The 24,405-nt window shown below is 35.6% G+C and overlaps 1 protein-coding gene across 1 annotated transcript in view; it reads right to left on the bottom strand.

Moving 5' to 3' along the window:
• MALRD1 (MAM and LDL receptor class A domain containing 1) overlaps window positions 1-24,405 on the bottom strand; it is a 638,500-nt gene that overhangs the window by 533,175 nt on the left and 80,920 nt on the right. The window contains exons 6-10 of the mRNA XM_082385765.1: window positions 13,627-13,728; window positions 12,827-12,973; window positions 9,120-9,286; window positions 3,905-3,997; window positions 1,097-1,304 (exon numbers count right to left, since the gene is read on the bottom strand). Of these exons, the coding sequence (XP_082241891.1) occupies window positions 1,097-1,304; window positions 3,905-3,997; window positions 9,120-9,286; window positions 12,827-12,973; window positions 13,627-13,728 (717 nt within the window). The remainder of the gene's footprint in view (window positions 1-1,096; window positions 1,305-3,904; window positions 3,998-9,119; window positions 9,287-12,826; window positions 12,974-13,626; window positions 13,729-24,405) is intronic.

The following is a 24,405-nucleotide window of genomic DNA, read 5'->3' as shown; positions in this document are numbered from 1 at the left end:
CGAATGGTCCTCATATTTTTTAATGAACAAAAAGAGAGCACCGAAAATATCCACAGAGATCATATTGGTAAGGAGATTATTTTGCTTAAATCTATGGTTAAGACCAGGTGTCTGAGGAATTAATTGAATTCCTGCTAACAAACAGGCAGAGGATTTCTCGCTTGCTTTCCCATCTTCTCTTTTCTACACCCCAGTCCACTGCTGTTAATAAAATGCTTACTCGCCCATCAGCAGAAGCATTTTCATTAAAAAGGTGACATTTATCTTAGTGCCATACTCTTCTCTTGCTCAACAAAATATATCACTAAAATAAAACACTGCAGCAAAATAAATGTCAAATTTTTAATAATTAAAAAACCCTCGTTTGTGACATAAAAATTGGATGCATGTAGTCTTAATTCGTTTCTAAAGAGACACAAATATCTTAGTTGCTAAGTTACCTCCTATGAGAACCATCATGTAGGTTGTAAATTACATTATATTTCCTTTCTAATACAACTAGGTTTGAATAGTAATGGAATTTCTCGTCATTACTCCTATCAAAGACTCTCCATAAACGGTCTGAAATGAAGTTGTTGGGCTTTCTTGCCTAGTCATGAATACCAACCATGGCTGACATGATTTCTATGTCACCATGGTTGTCTGGAAGGCCATGGCAGCCCTTCTCCTCTTTACCCTTTCCCCACAGCTTCCTACATGATTGGTCAGAATGGAAAAAGCCCTACAATTAATAAAGGTTAGCAATCCATAATATATGTCTCCAAAGAGCAGAGTACAAATAGGTTCCCTCTCCCATCCATTTTCCTCTTTAATCAAAACACACACACACACACACACACACACACACAACTAATCACAACTATTCATTTGTTGAACAAATAGAGAGATTTCAAGTGTTAGCAAAAAGCACCAAAACATCATAGAGATGTTAGCATAGAGATGCCCACAAGGAGTAGTACTAATGGCGTCAGAATGAGAATGTACATTCATCTTACTTCATACAAATTAAATGTACCTTGCTCAAGACAAAGACTCTTAAATCCAAGCACAGTCATGAATGTGAGCATAAGAGTGAGTAAACCATTAATTTACTTACAGCAAGTCGCTGGATCCTCGTCACTCTCATCAGAACAGTCCTGCTGAGAGTCACAGACCAGTTCTTGGGCAATGCACTGGCCGCTGGCACAAGGGAATTCATCTGCAGAGCAGAGCTGTCTGGATGGGGCCTGTGCACAGGCGTAGACCCAGAGCTGATCGAGCCCAATAAAACCTTTCTGGCTCAAAATAGTCCCTTCAAAAATAATCTTCAGGGAAAAACAAAGAACAATTTGTGAGCTTACAATCTCTTCAAAAAGACCCAAAAAAGAATAATAGAGATTAAAGAATTATTAAGAAAAATGTCTGTTTAAAGAGCAAGCCAATAACAACTAAGAACAAAGTTCCTATTTGATCAGCTTGACCCACACACATAAGAGTGATGGGCACATTAGATCCACTGAGGCCTCTGAGAAACGACCCATGATCTGAGGAAAGCATCCCATTTAACCACCGACAATGTCCCTGACTGCAAACTTGTTGTTTGGGCATCTTCACAGTCCGCTTACTTTAATATTCAAGGAAAAGAATAAGTGTTATCACTACTTATATGAGAGCTATAACTGCATTTGGTTTTTTAACTACTAAAATTAGTCATTGGAATGCATGAAGGGAAATGTCAGGCAGACAGTAAGATACACAATAGAAGAGAACATTTAAAAGAATAAATTTAAAAATCTATTAATTTTTATAGAAGAATTGCTCTAATAATCAAAGAAGCACTAATTAAAGGAAATGAATCTCATTTTCTCCAATCGAATTGCTAGCTTTCTGAAGGTATACAATACTGGCAAGTGAAACAACCATACATTGCTAGTCTAGTGTGAGACAATGTCCAAGTATTAATATCCCTTGAGGTTCTAACAAGAGCAATGGTTAATTAACACCAAGAGTGCAGGAGAGATAGAAATCAAAGACTGTATAGCAAATAACTAATTATTTGCTGTCCAAACCGGTAGTCACTAACTCCATAGGGCTATTTAAATTTAAATTAACTAAAATTAAATTAAAATTCAGTTCTACACTTCAGTAGTTACATTTCAACTGTTCAATAGCCACATGTGGCTACTGGCTACTATACTGGAGAGTACAGATAAAATTTCCATTAACACAGAAAGTTCTTTGGATCAGCACTGAACTAGATACTGGGTTTTGTTTTGTTTTCATGGGATAGAGCAAAAGTATTTCTTTTTTACTGAAGTATAGTTAATTTATAATATTGTGTTAGCTTCAGGTATACAGCATAGTAATTCAGGGTTTTTTGCATAGATATTGTTAATGTGTAAATAAGATGCTAGGAACAAAGACTGACTCCTTTTAGTCTCTTTCAGCTTAAAGTTTCTGACAGAATTTCTTTTCAAAAATATGAGCGATATATATTTGTTTATTAAGAATTACTTAAGATGACGTTTGCATAAATATTTAACAATTTATAAAATAATATTAAATTTAAATATTTCATAAGAACACTTTGTATCTTTCTCCATAATGAATATCTTATATGTTAAAATTATTGGACCTACAGCTGTGTATTTTCATAGCAGCAAGATAACAGATATGCAGAAATGATAAGTTTAGGTTTCAAAAATTTATGCATTTAAACTTTGATCTCAAAAGTCTGCCATTACTGAAAAGCCAGTTACATTTAATATGTACTTGGAAACCTCAGATAACTCCAATATTATTTTCATTATATTTTTTGTTTTATCTTTGAGTTAAGCATAAAAACAAACTTTAATATTCAGCTTATGTAAAAAAGAATAAAGGTCCAATCATTCAGTACTTCCTTCAGAAGTTATAAAGATATCAGCTTAGAAAAATTAAAATAGTGTCAAAATTTTAACTCAACGTGCTATGATATAAACCTCAACTCTTCTGAGATTGCTACAAAAATGCTGATTCATAAATTCCAACTTCAGCAGTAAATTGGATTCTAAAAACCTCCATGGTCACAGTTCAGTATCATTTGGGCTCTCCCTTTTAATACCTAGAAAAATGTATGAGTGTGATATTACCTTAAACGAATGAAATTGGTTCCCTAAGCCACACATACAATTAGCCTCATTATTTTACACTCACACTCCAGCATAAATATATTTATGTACTCTATATACAAAATGGGTGGAAACTTAGAGTACTACACTTCAAAAATAAAAATCTAAATAGCAATTAATTATACCAGTATTTCAATGTTGATCTCTCTGACGCTACTACACTTTGCAATATTGCCATGATATTAGAAAAGAAAGAAATGACAGGCAAACACTTGATATGAAAGTTTAAAAATATTATCAGATACATTTTTCTGCACAATCTCAGCTCTATATACAACACAAAACCCCAAGTTAATATTTTTAAGAGATAGCATTCCCACTGAGCCTATGTTTATTTCAGATGCATCTTTGTACAGGTAGAGTTACCCATGTGTTATAAAGATATGAATTACTGCATTCAAAACGTTTAAATATACTCTACTGATTTTCCAATACCAGTTTATTATTTATCTGCTTCATAATGTACCTGGCTTCCCTGGTTGTACTGCATGGCGTCTGGGGGTCCTAGGGAGGGAACCCATGGAGGGTGAGGATGCTTTAAACAAGAGTAGTTATGCTCTTGCCCCTCCATTCAACAAGATTTGACCTGAGCAGGGCTATAGGTACAATGAAAAGTAATTGCTCTCCCCAGACATACAAGTCAACATCCCTAATTTCAATGCTAATTTAAATGAAGCAATGGGTGATAAATTCATAACTACAAAGCTAAAAATTGAACTCATGATAAAAAAAATACTTGTTTTTCCCTTTTATACCTTAAATGTCTTCAGTCCTTCTGGTATTAATACATCCGCTTTCACCCATTTTCTGTGAGTTGATATGTTGTAGGTCCAAAATATTTCTTCTTCCTTTGATCCAAAGAAAAAGACATCACTCATTCCCCAAATTCTACTCTCATAGTTATATATGTGCTCTCTTAATTATATTTCAGTAGATTTTACCCTACCTGTAGGATATTAAGTACTAAGAAATCTAAAGTATTGGTTAAAAAGCTATATAACATTTTAAAAGAAAAATGAAGAAAAGGAGAGGGGAAGGGATGAAAAGATAGAGCACAGAGGATTTTTAAGGTAGTGAAAATACTCTTTATGATGATATAATGATGGATACATGTCATTCATTATACATTTGTCCAAACCCATAGAATGTACAACACCAAGAGTGAACCCTAATGTAAACTAGAGACTTCAGGTGATGATGATGTGTCAGTGTTGATTCATCAGTTGTAACATGTGTACCATTCTGGTGGAGGATGCTGAAAACGGGTGAGGCTAAGTATGTGTGGGGACAGGGGGTGTGTGGGAAATCTCTGTACCTTCCTCTTGATTTTGCTGTGAATCCAAAACTGCTCTATAAAAATTATTGTTTTTAAAAATAAGGAAATAAAGCATGTCTACATAGTAAAGCTGCCTATTTTTTTTTTCTGATGGAGAGTAAGGACAGGACAAAAATTTGAATGGAATCTTGAATAAAGTACTGCACTTCGAAAAATAAAATTCTAAATAGCAATTAATAAACCAGCTATTTATATCTTAATCCCACTGACATTACTTCATTTTGCAATATTGCCATGATAATAGGAAAGAAAAAATGGCAGGCAAATATTTAACATGAAAGTTAAAAAATTGTTATCAGATATATTTTCTGTACAATCTCACCTTAAATATTTTTTCCTATGGAAGAATTCATTCCAAGTTCCAAATAATACAGTTGTTTTCTGGAGATTATATTTCTATTTGACTCTCCAGTCACTCAATCAAAGACCTTTTCATGTCTTCTAAAGCATGCTATGTCATGCATCTGTATGATGATCATTTTCTAGGTTGCAAAGTGTATCCAAAATTATGTTACTGTATACTATGAGGTCAGATATTCGATAAAAGTCTATAACGTACTCCACAATTTTGCCTATGGTACTGGACTTTATGATTTACGACTGTGCTTTTATGTTCTGAAATAATCCTATTTTTCCTTAGATTTAGTGAAATATATGTATAATGAACTATAGTGAAAATGCAGACAGTGGCATAAATATGTCTCAGGTTGAACTCTGAGACTATCTCTGTGCTCTCCTTCTGCGAGACAGGAAACAGCACTGAAAGGTGACAGCTAGTTGTAATTCAAATGACACATGACACTCATACTTTTTCAGACTCTCGTTAGCCTTTATTTCCTCACTTGGTTTCACTTATTTCATTCATACTTAAGGTTTTCTAAAAATGAATCTATTTTTAACTTAGTCCTTTGCCCTTTGTTATCTACTCCAATTTCCAAGTCTGAAGTATTTCAGAAGATAGTCTAAACCAATTAAAATATACTTCATTCCATTACTTGTTCATATCAACGGTTAAGACTTCCACAAGACAATGAAACATACATGGTGGACACATTTTCAGCTGATAGTTTCCAGGTCACATCACAATGAAGTGAAGTTATAAAAAGTTGATACATACAGCAAATTATTCTTTCAATAATTTCTTATGCAACTTCAATTATTTAGCATCCAGACACTACACTCTCCACAGATGCTTTTAGTGACACTACTTGGCAAGCTGCATTCACCATGTCCCCTCACTTTAATTTTATGATGATAATTTACAGCTATTGTGCTCTTTCTTCACAGTGCCTAATTGATTCCCCCCCCCATTCTACTTGAAGAAGAATGCATTTACATTTTTTTCAGAAAGCTGAGCAGAGTTCTTTCTAAACTTAAGTGGTTTTTCACACAAGAAGTTAATGGTATATTGTGTATGAAATCCAGATTTTTCTACCACATTTTCCTATCTGACAACACAAGCAATGAAAAGGAAAAAGGATTTACCCCAACTAAATGAAATCAGCTTTTATTTTATTTTTGTCCTTACTCTCAGACTCTTATCTAGTTACTTTCAACAGGTGTCAATGTAAAAAAGAAACCCTCAGTTCAGAAAAGCCTTTCAAGGGATGTTCTAATTTTCTATTATCCTAAAATCAATCAAAATTATTTAAATGTCTTTATTCCCCTAGACCAGGATCAATAATGCCATTTTACCTTTCAAGAAAAATATTTATCACTAGATCTCTTAGAGACCAGCTTATCCTTCCCCCTTTCAATGAAAAAAATCAAGGTATCAAATTCAAGGTTTTTTTTTAAACTACTTTTGATTGCATGTGGTGATAGGACCATGTACTGTGGCAAAAACCTTCCTTCAAGGAGAGCTTATTATAGCTTTAAAATCTGTATCATACTAGAAAAGATATTTTCTAAGGCATTTTCTCTCCTGTCCCAGCTATGTGTGCCTCCTATTTATTTGCCAGTGGGAATTTTAAAATATGTAAAAGCCACCACAAGCTGGACACCCCCACTATCCTTGGCTCACTGACATGGCAGCTGTCCTCAGGATAAAAGATAGGCCGTTGCTATGATTATTTTCTTATAGATGATGGACAGAGACTTGATCCCAAGAATAGTTCAGTGGTACAAACTAGAACTGCTACACACTGAAGCTGACTTTAAAAGTTTCAACTTTTTAGTTAACTTGTCTTTTACCTATTTTCTATTTCTCAAATTCTAAATTACTCTGAAAATAAAGAAAATTATCCTCAGCATTCTCACTAGATATTTCTTGGTTCATCAGCACATTTCATCCTACGGGTTATTTTCGTTATTCTATTCATGGAATATGTAAATGATCATTTTCATCAAGAGCTAATTTTTTAAATGATAGGTTTGAAGTCCTTTTTAACTTTGTGATAAAACATCAGCTTGTAATTTAAATGTACTTTGATGCAGTTTGCATTGGTGACCAACGTTTTATGTGTATAGAGCACAGCAAATAGTGTCAGAAAAGACTGGACACTGCCTTGCAGAATACTGGGTAAACTAATGGATCAAACATCAGTCAATGCTCTCTAAGATGTACCCCCAGTTGGTTCTGATTAACACACTAGGTCGGTTCTCCAGAATTAACTTCTTCTTTTCTTATAATGTGGGAGATGGAATCTTGGTAAGTCTATTCTTATTATATGAGGCGGTATCTGAAGCCAATTTGTTTGCACCTTTTTCTTGTGCAATCCCAGAGCCACCAGAGGAATGATATTGCTCACTTTCAATAATTCAAAACTCCATATCCACATACTGAAACTTAAAATCCATCACTGATGTTCAGGGTAGATTAAAATAATCCTTAGTATTAGAAGATAGATAACAAGTTTCTACTCAAACTTAGGACAGTGATTCACTCAAAATCTAATGACTGTTGATTACCCACCATGTGAAAAACACTATTGTAGGACCGTATATTTTTAAAGCATCTTTAAGTATAATATAAGCTCAACAAAATTATTCCAGACTTTTTTTTTATTATGCCTTTGTTGAAGAAGGATTTGGAAATTACAGAAAATTTCAAATTGCATGAAAGCTCAATGGGCTTGGTTTACATGGCACAGGTGATAATAACTAAAAGGTGCTTAAAGCTTGAATGGTATAACATATACAGATAAAGTTTAACCTATTTTTTGGGTAAAATTTCTCCCAATTATCTGGAAAGTTTGGAGTATTACACAAAGGGCAGGGAGAAGTTTCTGCCCCTCCACCCACCCCACACCATGTCAAATTGAATGAAATATATCAAATAGATTCTAGGGCAGTGGACTGCCAAATATTGCTACAAAAAAAAATGTTACAAAATATAGCTACAAAATGCTACAAATTGTGTCTCATCTGTGTAACAAAGGACAATGTATTAGGCCATCTAATGAGAGTATTCATTCAACTTCATGCTTTAGAAGTCTGGAAAACAGAAGTAGAAGAAAAAAGACTGGATATGATGAAAACAACACAAAAGGAAAAGGGAGAGGTGATATGATAGAACTCAGAAGAAAAGGGGAATGCCTCTTGAATGTTCAAGTATCTTGGTAATAAGCAGTCTGATACTTGCGGATTAATTATGAAGTCACTGCAAACTTCAGAAAAGAACAGAAGAAAATGCTGTTGACAGATGGTTAGTGGCACTTGTTAAGTACAGATGACAAACTTTTGTTGAATAATGAATCTGGCTGATGTCATGCAGAAGTTTCAACTGGATTTATCCAAAGCATCCTGAGCCAAAGGAAACTACTTGCTTGGATACTTTTACTGTCTTTCTTTTCCAATGTCAGAATTCCTGCAATTATTGTCAAATGTTTCCCATTTGTAGAATAACTGCTGTTTACCCCTATGATTTTTTTACTCCTACCTATAAATAAATTCTTCTTCACAATAGAAGTTCTCAAAGTGTCTCAAGTGTTTTCCCAATTGTAGAGAATTGTTTTCAGTTAGTTAGGTTAAAAAAAAAAAAAAAAAAAAGCATGGATTTATTTATTCACTAGCATTACCACTACAACTTTCACTCTGCCCAGCACACCATTTTTTTTTAATTTATATGACTCATTTGGCTGTATTTAATCAGCAATTACCAATCTTTTAAAACTGTATCTACTGTGCCAGAACAAGTAATTTGCTTCCATCATATTTACAGCTTTAAGTATACAGAGATCAAAAATCCAGAACAGATCACATCAGAGCTTCAGTATAGAGTTAATAATATAGAATCCCAAATATATTATTACACCATAGTTTTTAATATATTTTCATGAATTTTACCAATTTTATGAAATATTTTGCAAACTACCACGGTGTACATGACAATATCTCCCTAAACCACCTTCTTAATACTTCTTTTTAAACGTATACCAATTAAACAACATTTGTGCTATTGTATAGCACAGGGAACTATATTCAATATCCTGCAATAAACCATAATGGAAAAGAAAAAAAAAATTCCCCCTCAGAAGCAAAAAAAAAAAAAAAAAAATTAAAGGTATACCAAATAAAGTCAAGATAAGGAATACCTATAGCCTACATGCAACTGAGAAATAGAAACAAAAGTTGCCAAGAATAGAAATTTCATTTATTCAATGAATTTGAAATTAATGCAAGTTTCTTCTCACCTTTTTATTATACAGTCCTACTCTCAGAACACTGTTTTCCATAGAGTAATAGAATTGAAGATGACAGCTCTTGCCCAAGCAGTGACACACAGAGCTATTTAGATAAGCCCTGCTGTCTAAATGGTTAAGAGTAGAAGCATGCTTAGCCCCTACCCATATATAGTAACCTGAAAAATAAAGGGGAAAAAAAGCAACTTAGAAAAAATTAGCTGCTTTCTGTTTTGAACAAAATTATTGTATTACTTTTCCAAATCAAGCTTGAAACACAAATATTTTATTTAAAAGAATATGATGTTTTTATAAAAGATTGCATCAACTACAAATTACAGATTTTCGTTTCCATATTTGATTTCTAAAATGCATTGTAATCTCCTCCTAATTCCTAAAATCAAAGTTTGACAATACCTTCAATATGAAAATTCAATATTCTTATAAAAAGAAATCTACTGATATAAAAATCTCTGTGCCACCAAATGATGATTCTTTTAAATATAACAATGCAATCTTTCTTTAATCAAAAATTCTTCATCTTTCTTCCCAGAATTATTTTCCCTTTTGATTATTTTTTTCTATTCTTCACAGAAAAACTTTTATCGTTTAAGGGAATATAATTTAAACTGCCTTCTTTCTTACCAAACTACATGGAAGCATCATATACTTACAGTCCTACTAAACTACACATATGGATTGTATAGTACATAAAAATATTGTCAATTTTTTCCATCTGATCCTTAAAACCAATTTGGATTACTTTTGAACTCAATAATATATATAATGCAGAGATACAAAGATATTTCTATGTTTTATAACTTCAATTTTCAAAGATAAAGTCTTTCAAATGTTTTATTTCTTTGTAAGAGAGCAAATATTCCTGCAACATCTAAAAACTTTGAACTTAAATTCAGTGAAATTTATTTGCTAGACAAGTTAGCCTTTAATCATAGTATATAATAAGTTAATACTTTTCCTCTGACCTATACGTAAGGAAATGATAAATAAAATGAAAACACATTTTTACAAAAGCAGAGACAGATTAAACAAGATAAAACATCTCAAAAGATAAGGAAAAAATAGATATGCCAAGTGATGAGCAGGGCTGAAACCACAGAACTCTTGGATGTTGGGACCAGAAGCAGGCTGTAGTAGCTAGAATTTTGACTAATTTAAATGTTGCAAAATCCTGGATGAACAGAGTCAAATTCTCTCAATGAGGTCAAAGATTAGGGCTGGAAATCCTTCTCAAAAACTGAGGTGGGAAAGATACTTACCCTCACTGCTGTGGGCTATGGCTAAGTGACAGTATGTGCAAAACTCCAAGCATTACCATCAAGTATGAAACCTTAAACCAGGATTGTTACTCAGATAAGGTTCTGGGTTGCTGAGTAATACCACGATAAAACTGCTGAACAAGGAGGTAGGAACAAAGTAAAAGAGCAGGAAAGAGTAAAGGGGGTTTAGAAAGAGAACAAATCTAATTGAAAAAAAGCCTGCAAAATTTCCAGTTTCTGGACCACCATGAAAGAAGCTTGGAAGTTGTTACTCCTGTCCACTTAGCAAGAAAATACATGAACAAACTGAAAATCAACAACTCTTCTTAGACCCCTAGGAAGATTGAGGTCATGGCACAAACCATTGTGCAAGAATTGGTGAGGTAAGCAGATACAGAGAATCACAACTTTCAAGAGCAGAATCCCAAAATTGTATGGGAAAGTACAGGGATGGAAAAAACTAGATTGTGATTGATGAACTGCTGGAGGCTCAGTGTGAACACATTTGCGAGTTAAAAGCTCCAGGCAGTCCCATCTTAAGGAGGACCCCACTCTTTTGTGAGTTTTACCTTCAAGAGCCCTACCAGGTTCTCACAGTAAGAATCAAAGAAAAATCCTCTTGTGCCTACAGCTGGGAGAGAGGAAAAGTAGTCATTTTGAAATATACCTGGACTCTCCTGTTATTCTTAATAAGGCTTTCACTCAAGAGAAGCTTTACAACCAGCTAACCGACTGGAGATCCTAACTGGGAGAAGTGAGATATCAAATCCAGCAGGTTCTATCCTTCCAGATGACGGAAGCAAAATACCCAGATCCAGCCTCCACTGGATCGAAGACTGAGATCCATTCATAGGACTATAGGATGCTTCCCTTCCCCTCACAACTTATCACCACATCAAAAGTGGTCCTGTATGATAACAAGGAAATATTACCAAAAGAACTGCGGGTCTCAGACCTTATTTCAGAAGATATCTTTAGAGAAACCCGAAGACAACAGTGGGACCAAAACAAGAACACTGCATGAAATTTTAGCCTCAGACATTAACGGCTACAGCCAACAGCAAACAAAGCCTAATCTGTAGCTGGATAAACATAAAAGCTCACATTAAATACCTATCTACCTTAATTCCTTTTATGCAGTACATTATGCCTGGCTTTCACACACAAAGAAATTATAAGGCATACTAAAAGGCAAAAAATATATAGTCTGAAGAGAAAGAGTAGACATCAGAACCAGACCCAGATCTGGCAGGGATGCTGGAATTATCAGACTGGGATAAATAAGTTAAGAGTTCCAGTGGAAAAAGTAGAAAACATGCAAAAAAGATAATGTAGGCAGAGAGTTGGAAATTCTAGGGAAGAATCAAAAAATGCTAGGGGTAAAAAAACAGTATAACAGAAATGAAAAATGTCTTCAAAGGGCTCATTAGCAGACTTGACTCAGCTGAGGAATGAATCTCTGAGCTTAAGGATATGTCAGTAGAAACTTACAAAACTGAAAAGCAAACAGAAAAAAAAAAACAGTGAAGAAAAGGAATGATTCTATCTAAGAACTCTGGGAAAATTACAAAAGGTGCAACATATGCATAATGGAAATATGAGAAGAAGAAAGAGAGAAAGGAAGAGAATCAATACTTGAAGTAACAGTGACTGAGAATTTTCATCCAAATTAATGTCAGACATCAAACCAGAGATCCTGGAAGCTCAGGAAACACCAAGCAGGATAAATATCCAAGAAACTACACCTAAGCACATTACTATATTCAAAACTGCAATCAAAGACAAGCAAAAATCTTGAAATATTCCAGGAAGAAAAAAATCTTACCTATAGAGGAACACAGATAAGAATTGGATCAGACTTCTCTTCCGAACCATGTAAGCAAGAAGAGAGTGGAGTAAAATATTTAAAGTATTAAAAGAAGAAAAAAACTCAACCTAGAATTCTATGTCCAGCAAAAATTATCCTTCAAAAATGAAATACAAATAAAGACTTTCTCAGACAAATAAAAATTGAGGGAATTTGTGGCCAGTAGACTTGCAAGTAATGCTAAAGGCATTCTTCAGTAAGAAGGAAAATGATATAGGTCAGAAACTCAGATCTACATAAAGAAAGGAATAGTATCAGAGAAGGAATAAATGAAAGTAAAGTGAAACATTTTATTTTCAACTTGCTTAGTTAATCAAAAAAATAAGTTTGTTCAAAACAGTAATAGTCCTAATGTATTGATAATTAAATGAAATGAATGACAGCAATAATACGAGGGAAAGGAGGGACGATTTAGGAGTATTTATTATAATGGGCTTGCACTACCCATGAGGAAGTATAGAGTTATTTGAAAGTAGACTTGGATTAGCTGTAAATGTATTTCACAAACTCTAGAGCAACCACTAAAAAGAGTTAAAAAGGAAGCATAATCAATATGATTTTTTATTTGCTACCTTCATCATCACCGCTTTGATCCTGCTGAGGTGGAGACTCTAACACAGAAATTTCTCTTGCTTTTGTGCGCATCCAGGAAGTTTGCCCAGCAGATGTTTCTGATACCCAGTCACACATGTCAAAATCAAATCCACAGGCCTGACACACTAAAGAGAGGAGAAAAAGATGTCGGTGGACTATCACAGTGTACTGGAGTGGCTGCTTAACAATGGTTATAGTTGCAATCAAGGCTTAAACACACACACACACACACAAATTCATATCTGGAAATTTTGATTCAGTAAGTCTTAGAGTGTCCTCTACTTTTTAAAAGTTCTTCATTTGATCCAGATGGGCATCCTCTGAATGAGAACCACTACCGCCAAAAAAAAAAAAGATGAAGAGATTTCTACTTTTTCTTGTACCACTGCTTCCATTGTGGTTTTTTAAATGGCGTAATATCTGACCTTACCTACTTTATGGAATTCAGTTAACTTAAATAACTTACTATTCACAATCACGTTGAAATTTTAAAGAAGAAACATTGTATATAATTCCAAGACCTTTAATGTAATTGTTTTACAAAACAACATTATCTTAACATATTTACTGTCTTTCACTTTTTGAATAAACAACAGACTTGCAATAACACTCCAGCTAAAACCCCAATGATACTCCTGATAAAACTAAGACATAGATGTCAACAGAGTCTGTCAAGTGAGTAGCCCTACTAGTGGTCTGTTATTCCTGTTAGGCTTCTGAGTCTCATGGATGGCCTACACACTGACAAGGCAGGCAGACATCTCATTTTAACACTTACACCTCAATCCTTCATCTGTAGAATCAAATCTGCAGAGACTTATATCTGGACGGCATTGTTCCTTCTTGGTATTCGATGTTTCTTGACATGGTAAAATTTCATCTGTAAGATTGGCAAGAAGTGAGATGCAGGTGTCACTAGAAAGGATCATTATTTCTGAAAATGTTAACATTTGTTCTACAGAGCATGCTCAACCCAACTCCTCTGTATGGCGGCATCATGCCTTAGGTAGACTCATTACACAGACAGAAAAAGAGAGATCGATTCAGAGAGAGAAGAGAGAGAGAAAAAAACAACCATGCCAGTGTGCTTCTGGATTTTAATCAGATCTCTGTAAAACTCTTAGAGGAAAACATAGGCGGAACACTCTGACATAAATCGCAGCAATACTTTTTTGGATCCATCTCTTAAAGTAAAGGAAATAAAAGCAAAAATAAACAAATGGGATCTAATCAAACTTAAAAGTTTTTGCACAGCAAAGGAAACGATGGACAAAATGAAAAGAAAACCTACTGAATGGGAAAAAATATTTGCAAATGATGACTGCTAAAGGGTTAATATCCAAAATATATAAAAAGCTCATACAACTCAACATCAAAAAAACAAACAACCTGATTAAAAAATGGGCAGAAGAACTGAATAGACATTTTTTTAAAGAGGAAATGCAGATGGCCAACAGGCACATGAAAAAATGCTCAACATCACTAATTATCAGGGAAATGCAAATCAAAACCGCAATGAGATATCATCTTATACAGTCAGAATGGCTATCATCAGAAAGAACACGAATACCAAATGTTGGCGAGGATGTGGAGAAAAGGGAACCCTCATACACTGTTGGTGGGAACGTAAATGGGTACAGCCACTATGGAAAACAGTATGGAGGTTTCTCACCTTCCTAAATATCTGAGCTTTGAATCTTTTGACATCTTGTTACAGTCATCTACAGACACTGGTGCCCTACCCCTCAATCCCTGACTACTTTACCCGTTGGCTCAATGTCACTCTTTGTCATTTCAATGTTCACATTCATCTTGCCCCTCAGTTTCTCGATTTTTCTTACTGATGCTCATGAAGGAGAACTGCTGATGTAAAACCACTTCTGCCACCACTCGGCTGAATATGATCATAACTAATGGTGATAACACTTCCTCTATCTTAATTATGAGGGGCCCACTCCCCAACCATCACTCCTATCTTTCCACTCACTCCCTCTAGTATCTCTACTGTAAAAAATTTTTGACAGCATCAGGACCTACAAGATAATGGTCCTCCAGTTTTGCAATTCCTTTCATCCTCTCTCATGTCCTCATTTCTTTTCTTACTGATGTTAGAAAACAGTCACCTGCTGGCTCTTCTCATGCTTCCACAAACTCAGGACAAAAGCTCTGATAAGTACAATCCTTCAAGTAGTGTAAGTGCGTGACAATTAGCTTTCTTGATTGTAATGTAAGTGTCTGACATCAACCTTTTGATTGCTGAGCCATCCATTTCAAAGACATCCATCTCCAATAAACACATTGCCCCTTACACACTGGATAAAGAGCCAGGCCATCCCACCCATGAAGTTCCCCTTTTCAAAAGCCCTTGGTGACCTAGATAACTGAGCACTCGAGTGACCCAGCTTTTCCCTTACTGCACTTTAATTCCCACTTGTATGTTTTAAATTCAACTATAAAAAGTAAAACCGGGAAACCCGAGGCACCCCACCCTCGACCCCAACAAAGGCAGAACCCTAGGTTTACTCTCTCTCCCCACAACCTCGCTGTATGGCCCTTGGATGTGCTGGGTACACTCCAGGACCTGTAAGAAGCAAACCTTGTTTTTCCAAAGTTCCCTGATGGTTGTTGCAGAGGTGTGTCTTGTAATCATAAGAACCGCAAGGGCTGGACTAGCCACAGCATCACAACACTGGCTCTGGTCTGGGAAATGTCTGTGGGGACTCACCACATGTAATCTGGGCCCAGGTGAGCGCCTGAGATTCCTGGCAGATAGCGTCACTGTGAATAGGCTGAGACCCACACGACACGCTCCACCTGCATCCGTGCAGATGAACGGGAGTGATGGGTCAACACCAAGCTGACTGAAGTGACTTCATATCCCTGACTACTCACTTCATTGCACTGGGGCCATCCCGCTACATCTTCCTAATTCTTTCCTTTTCTTCCATCTCTAGACAACTGTTCAAAACCCTCTACCCACTCCTTAAACCTCCAACTCCTCCTCCCCCTCAGCTAATCATCTTGCTTTATGTTTCATTGGGAAAATGAGAGAAACCAGAAGAAAACCTCACAAGCCCCACCACCTGCACCGCCACCCACATGTCTTTCCTCCTCTTAACTGTGATCAACCAGTCCTGCTCCTCTCTAGGTCCACTCCTTTCATTTACCCAGGAAATGCATCTCCTCTCCCCTATTTTGCAATCATTCCAGCAATTTCCTCCCCTCTTTTACATCCCACATGCTTTCTTTCCCTTCAGTATACAAGAGGCCACAATTTCACCCATCTTAAGAAAATCTCTTAAACCTCCAACTCCCTCCAACTAACTTCTCCAAGTTCTGCCTATTCTGATTCCAGCACCACTTCTTCTCCCCCCATTCCATCTTGCATCTGTTCCAATGAGTTTTTTTTCAATTTTTTAAAAATGAAGTTAAAATTCACATAACCTAAAATTCACCACTTTAACCATTTAGAAGTACACAATTTGGTGGCTTTTATACATTCTCAGTGTCATGCAACTATCACCATTATCTAATTCCAAAACATTTCCATCACTCCAAAATAAAACCCTGTACCCGTTAGCAATCACTCCCATTCTCTCCCCCTCCTCAGCCTCTGGCAACCACTGATCTGCTTTCTGATGACTTTGCCTATTCTGCACATTTTATAAAATGGAATCACACATTATATAGCTTCTTGTGTTTAACTTTTTACTTCTCAGATGTTGTCAAGGTTTATTCATGTTGGTGTAACATATATCAGAACTCTATTCCTTTTTTTTTTTAACACCACTGCGCTGAAACTGCATATATCAAAGTTGACCTCTCCATTGTTAATCTACAATAATATTTAATTTTTCCTTCCCAACATACATGACATATCAGTAATATTGATATAGTTGATCACTCCCTTTTTCTTGAAATGTTTTCTTCACTGGATCCTGGTACATAATTTTCTCCTGGTTTTCATCTTAAATGACTAGCATTTATTCTCATCTCTTTGGCTGGTTTTCCCTCATCTCGTCGATGTTACACAAGGTGACATTAGCCTTGGATCTCGTCTCTTCTCACAATCTTGTTAATATCACCTAGTCTCATGCCTTTAAAACATTTCCAATGCCAATAACTCATAGAACTATAACTTAGGTCCAGACCTTTCACTGGACTCCGACATATCCTGTTGCTGACTTGGCCACTTCACTTGGATAACCAACATGCATTTCAAAAGAAATATGCCTGAAACTAGGCATATTTTCTGATTTTCTCAGCCCAAACTTTCTCCTCCCACATTTTTCTCATCTCAGTCCATGACAACTCCATCCTTCTAGTTCAGGTAAAAAGAGTAGAGTCATGTATGATACATCTCTTACTTTCATCGGACATGCCATCCATCAGCAAATCTTTGCTTGATCTATAAAACACATCCGGAATCTCACTACATCGAGGTACTCACTACTACTACCAATTCTCAGTCAAGGGAACATCATTCTTTCTGGATTATAGTTAAAACTTCTTATTTTGCCTCCTTGTCGCTGACCTTGCCCCATTATTATCTTTCAATAGCCTCAGACTAAAACAAAATTAAACTACAAATCTGGGAAATCCTCATTTATTCGGTAATTAAATATCATACGTTTAAATAAAACAGACTTTGAAATAACCAAGTATTTTGATCTGAATGAAAATATAACTTACTCAAATTTGTGTCATATAGCTAAAACAGTACTTAGAAGGAAATTAGTAATTATAAAAGTTTTCATCAGGAATGAAAAATGATTGACCTCAAATCCTGTAATTTAACTATCCATTTACAGAAAGAAGGACAAGAAGAACATATTAAAGCTAAATCAAGCAGCAAGTCAGATCATGTCTCCTCTGCTCAAAATCATCACACGGGCTTCTATCCTACAAGAAATGCATGCAAAAGTCCTTTCCATGATCTTCCTCTTACAAACCAGGCTTACTCTTGCTTCAGGACCTTCGCCTTGACACGTGGCTTCCTTCCAATATACACATAACTTGACCTCTCAACTTTTTTTTTTTTTTTTTTGCTCAGAAAATATGTTCATGTGACCATGCCTGACCACTCTATTTAAAACTTATCTCCCTCTTACCTGTAGCACCCTTATCTCAGTTTTCTGTTTTATTGTACCCATAGCACATAACACCACTTGACATAAAGTACATTTTTCTATTTACTTGCTTAGCTTCTTTCTCTTTCTGACTAAAATATAGATTCCATAAATTCAGGGATTACCACTTGTTTTTTCACTGCTTCTCCCTCATGTCTAGAAAAATTCTTGACATAACATAGATGCTCAATATATACCTGTTTAATGAATGAATGAATAAACGACCTAAGACCAATTCAATGAACTCTTTTACAACAGCACAGACTCTATATAAATTGTTCACATTTGTATTGGAAATAAAATTGAAGCAACTGGTTGTGAAAATGATTTATGAATAACATCCATAATCTGGTTTCTCATAATGGAAGCTAACAAATGATGAATATGCAAAGCTTCTTGAACATAAGATCCACTGAAAATAAAACTGCATATGCAATTAAGGGAGTGTGGGCAATAAATGAAACTAAGATTGCACAATAACAATTACCATGAAACAATTAAAACTGTAATTTTTGTAGATTCGTATAATAGCTACAAATCTTCAGCCCCTGGAGCTGCATAATTAAATGTTTGCCATAGTTCAATTAAATGTTGTATATTATCTTTAATTTTTCACTATTTATACAATAACCACAAAAGTACTGTAAACAAAAATAGCAAATAGTCAATTATAAATTGCATGGAATTTAAAATTCAGCTTGTGTCAGTTGTTATTAAATATCTTTCACCAATGTTAACCACTTCTACTACCTTTAGTCCCCCAAGTTGGAATTTGCAAGCACAAAAACAATGATATGGGGGGGTTAATAAGTTGTCAATCAACTAATCTCCTGGACAGCTTTTTATTTTAGTGCATTCTATTTCAGAGCTCAAAGCTATTTAAAGATGTCATCTATATTTATATTCATATTCATTTTCTCTCCCTCCCCACACCCTCTCTCTTTCATTTTTATATTGCACCACAATCCAGCAGTAGAAAATTATGTTTGGCATTTTAAAATTCTCCATCGATGATGTACAATCAGCAGGATGAAGCTTTGCCAACAATTTCAAAGTCTCTATACCAATGAAGCCACATGTGTAGAGCCTGCCATCCTTCAAATCTTATCTTGTACAAACAGGTTATGTGAAATTGGCCACATAACTCAAATGGAAGAGAATGAAGTCCAAGCCTCAAGGCTATTGCAGCAAAAGTTATAATTGACATCCACTTTTGATTCCAGGGGCTTTTGACAATTTCTTTATCAGTTTTCTTAAAACAGTAATGAACTTCAATGAATAGTCATTAGATCTTTAACGGTAGCTAGAAGTTAATAAGATAAAAAAAGGTAACTAGTTAAATAATGCTTATTTAACTGGATAATATATAAGCATTATTCAGGTTCTCATTAAGGAATAATTTGTGTATTTGGAATGTTTATAAATGAGACTAAGGCAAAGTCCTGGCAAACCAACCTAAAAATATTCACAGAATATTCATATTTGATTATGAGCCCTAACATGCAATCTTTATAAAAATATACAGTAATTTGTTTAAGAAACAATGTATTTAAGAATCAGTGATTAGCACATTCTTATTTAGTCACAGTCACAAACCTGGGTCTTTTTACACTTTGATAAAGTCTAAACAGGTCTTCCTTTCAATAAATGTACAGTGAATACTCATATCTTGGCAAGGGCAGTAAATAGAAAGATACTGTTTGAAAGTGTGGGAAAAATCTAAAAGATTTCTTTAATATTATAAAAAGAATTTAGTTTTATTTTCCATCTTGAAAATATTCAGAAACCACGAAAATACCTATATTTATAAAGAGAGCTGTATTTCTACAGTAAAGAGTAAGTAGAGAGAATCAGTTATGTTTTTTCCCTAAAGATAATACTGCACTTAATAATCTATATGGTGGACTCCTCCTCATCAGAATTTTTCCAATTGTAAAAAGCTACTATTTCTTTTTAAAATTTTTTTTAAAAATTATATAAGTAAAATTATACTTTTGGGTATTTATTTCCATGAGATTTGACAAACATAGAGCGATGATCTGCAAATCCATCAATATTTCATTTATTCAGTCAGGGCTGTCCCTAGTTGTTTAGTACCTTGCTCTTATAGGCTGAACTGTACCCGCCACCCCCAATTCATATGTTGAAGTCCAAACCCTCAGCACCTCAGAATGTGACCATATTTGGAGGTATACAGAGGTAATTAAGGTAAAATGAGGTCATATTGGTGGGTTCTAATCCAATATGATTGGTGTCCTTATAAGAAGAGGCATTTAGGACATCGACACACACAGAGAGAAGACTGAAGATCCAGAGAGAAGAGAGTCATCCACAGGCAAGGAAAGAAGACTCAAAAGAAAGCAAACTTGGTGACACCTTGATCTTGGACTTCCAGCCTCCAGAATCATGAGAAAATAAATTTCTGTTGCTTATTAAGCCACCCAGTCTGTGGTATTTTTTTATGGTGGTCTTAGAAAACATGCACTGACCCTGGGGTGATTAGGGCAGGTACACAATGGCCCAGAGTGTGAAAGCCTAAAGAAGTGGCTGGGGTGGGTGCTCTGGATTGGTTGGTTTGCATTTGAAAAATACACTGTAAGGTGAGCTGTTTTACTGTCTCTAGGAATTGGCTCACCCTGGAAGAGACAGTCCCTCCAGGGTCAGCAAGACCCCAGACATCAAAGCATCAGAACATAGAAAATAAAAACACAGTAATAGAATTGCTCCCTAGTCTCAAAAAAAAAAAAAATTAGAACAAATTTTTGAAACCACACTGGTTTGAAGAAATAAGAAAATAAAGAAATCTTGTCAGAAAACCTATATATCTTAGAACCATTTTTATAACCAAAATAACCACCAAAAGACATATTACAGCATTCACTTCCAAGCAGTATTCATTTCCAAGTACTATATTTTGGCTATAAAATGACAAAAAAACTATGTTTCTACTAAAATATGGCAAATGCTTATCCCAGATTAATTCACCCCAGATAAAAAATCACATTATATAGTTTGAAGACGTATCTTTATTTTTGATACTAAAACAAAAACCTAAAAATAATATTTCTTAGCATAAGTGTAAGTACTGTTTTAAACATATTCCCATGATATTTTATTTAAACCTGCTTTTTATAGAATGGTGCTGTAGCTTAGAGGAAAGAAGAAGAATTCATACAAAATCCCAAATACTTGATATTTACATAATTGCACATATTCTTTATTCAATCAATTATTTATTAAGTACTTGATCTGCACTCGGGATCCACAAATGAGTAAGACACTAGTAACTTTGCCCTCAAGAAACTCAGCATTTAGTTGTAGAGATAAATTAATACACTGTGTGTGTGTGTGTGTGTGTGTGTTTGTACAGGGAGTGGGAGAGTGGGGGGATTTTCTGTAAGAGAAGGCTTCTCAGAAAAGAGACATTGACTCAGTCTGGAAGGATATCTAGTAGCAGAACAGGCCAAAAATTTTTTTCATGAAATAAGAAGAGGGAGCAAGGTTTGAAAAGATACCCAAGAATGAGCTAACACTGTGTTGCTGGATTCACAGGTAGTTCTTTTTGGCCAGAAGATGGGAATTCTTGGGGAAATTAAGAAGGAAGAAGTTGGGCTGGTGTCTAAGAGCAGGATCCTGGTGAGCTTATGTCATGACAAAAAATTTCAATTCCATTCTGAAGGCAATGAGAGTTACTGATGGATTTAAACAAAATAGAGATTGGTCACATTTGGATGTTAGAAAGTACAATCTGGTGGATAGCAGGTAGTAGTGAATAGTGGGGTGAAATAGACTGAAACTGGAATTTTTAAAAATCCAAGAGAAAAAAAATGGGGCAAACAAAATCAGAGTTGGATAAAGAATAATGAATAAATAAGTGGAGACAATTTGAGAAATATAAGGACATGCTCTCAATAACGTTTTTAACCAAATTAATGTGGAGATGAGAAAAGGAAAGAAGGATTTAAGGACGACTCCTTGGCTCCTGAGTGAGACCAAATAGACGCCAACGATTAAAACAGGGAACGCAGGAGAAGGAACAGAGTTTGAAAGAAGATTGGAATTTAATTCTAAACATACGGATGTTGAGTTTCTGTAGCAAATATATTTGCGCCCTCAACTTATAAACCTGTTCTCCTTGCCTGCCTTTATTACAGAGGCCAAATCTAAATCTTCAGTTTTCTTAGCCTCCCTAGCAACTAAGGTTGTCTGCCTGAAAATCACCTAGCCGATGAATGACATGTCCAAAACTACGTCCCTTCTCATTCCTTCCTTCTTCCTGCCCTGAATGCGAGAGGTTATTCTATGAGCATAAGATGACAAGCATGAGGGAAATACAAAGGAAATCCCTTGGTCCTTGAATTTAGCAGTATCAGAGTTGAAGAACCTATGCCATGACTGGCTATATCCTCTATTAAGTCATCTAAGCACACTTTTCTGCTTTCTTGCTTCCAAATGCATACCTAGCCCTATTGTCCATTGGAGTAGGATTTTCTGATGGAAATGTCCAGAAGATGTTGGGTTGTCTCTGCCTGCTTCCCCTACCTTGGCTGTCACCACCAGGACCACATGAGACTGAAACCACAGACTCTAGTCATCCAGAACCCTGCTCCAGGGCAGTCATTGCCAAGTGCAATAATCAACATGAGACTAGGTCTTGCGGTTCCCAAAAGGTTAGTTCTGTTCTTAAATTTAGGATTGCCTGACTTCACAAAAATTTCCTGAGAACATTACTTTAAATGTAGGCTCCATCCTCAGTGATTCCCATCTAGCAGGTCTGGAGTGAATCCCAGAATCTATCACTCTTCTATGTGATTCTGATGGTTAACTAGGTGTAGTCTATCATGATAGTGCCTGAACGTGACTGGAGAGTCTCATTTGAAAATTTAATGCTACTTAAGTTTACCGCCTCTCACATTCTCACCATTTACAAAATGGAACCCCATCCAAGTGCCAGTCCTATCGCATAATGCTTTATCCTTTTTCTCCATTATTAATCCTCATGCTGCTGTGTTTTCCTCCCAGAAGTTTAAATATCCCCTCAATCCTCCTTCTATTTGAAAAACAAAACTCTTGCACTCTCACCTTCAAAGAGTCAAAGAACACTCTGTGACCTTACCTGAGTACTGGCTTTCCCCAAAAAGACACCACTTCCTTTGTAGCTCTCCCAAGGGGAGACCTTCTTTTCCAATGCCCCATAAAACAAAAGTCCTAAAATTAAAATTGCCATCCTTCTAAATCCCCAATGTTGCTTCTATACAATGATTCATTCTTCCATGTTGCAAAAACATCTTGGCCCATGACATCCAACTTATAGCCCTGTGTCATCCATGCAGGAGATCTGATTTCCATATTCACTTAACACTTCAGTCTTGGATTTCAAAGTCTTCTTCTCTAGGCCCTTACCTTGTAATATTGTATAACTTTAATATCCATGTAAAAGGCCTGCCCAATAATTTAGCTTTAAAGTTCATGTCTCATCTTCAGTAAACTTTATTTCCACACCACCTCAAAATAATACGGTGATAACACTACCTAGAACTATTCTTAGAAATTGTAGACTCCAATATTTTTCTATGTGACCACAACTTTTCCTTGAATGTCCAACTTTCTGATGCTCTCACTCCCACTACTATTGCTTTTTTTTTTACTTCTATAGTGATTTTAAGGAGTTCTTTTAAGTGATAACTAAAAATCTGGCAGTCGTCTTCTGAATAATTATTATGGCCCATCTACACCGGCGTCTGTCCCAGTGTATGGATCATGGGTAATTAGGGAAATGGCTTTGGTTCCCAGAGCCAAAGATGAAGAGTAAGTTCATGTCTGAAATGATAGCAGAGTCCTATTACAAGCGATCTCAAGTCCCAAGCACAACCCAAGCATTCTTCTGTGTAAATCTGTAATGTAAACAAAGTTTCAATAGCAACAGCCAGTTCCTAACTTCCTGATGGTTCAGAAAGTCCAGCCAATAGCTGATTTCACTGCTTTATTCTCCTTTGAGGGTGATCAGCCAGACCGGGCAATAAATAGAACTATTAGGGATCATTTTGTTTGGCAGACCTCAATTTCTGCAGAAACTATAAAACTGAGATATATAAAGGCCCTGCTGAAGTGATCAGGGTCAGGGACTAGGTGTCTCATTAAAAATCAAGCATAAGCAGGCTGTGCTCTGGCCTCAGGAACAACTATGCAGGGTAACAGAAGAGGAATTATTAGGGGACATTTGAATGGCAGATCATGCTTTGTCTGGAGTTAATAATGTATTCTACACTGGTAATATTGATTCTCTTCTGATAAATCTAATAAATATTATCTTCTTTTAGTGAAAAGGCACTGATGTTTATACTTAAATTATTTACTTCTAGGAATGGGTGGAGGTTATAGTCTGTTCCTTTAAAGTTCTCCATTTCAATTTACCTATGTTTCAATTT

The sequence above is a fragment of the Balaenoptera borealis genome (genome assembly GCF_965194805.1).
Source record: "Balaenoptera borealis genome assembly, chromosome: 3".
NCBI classification, from domain to species: Eukaryota; Metazoa; Chordata; class Mammalia; order Artiodactyla; family Balaenopteridae; genus Balaenoptera; species Balaenoptera borealis.
This window is presented reverse-complemented; position numbering and strand designations above follow the sequence as displayed.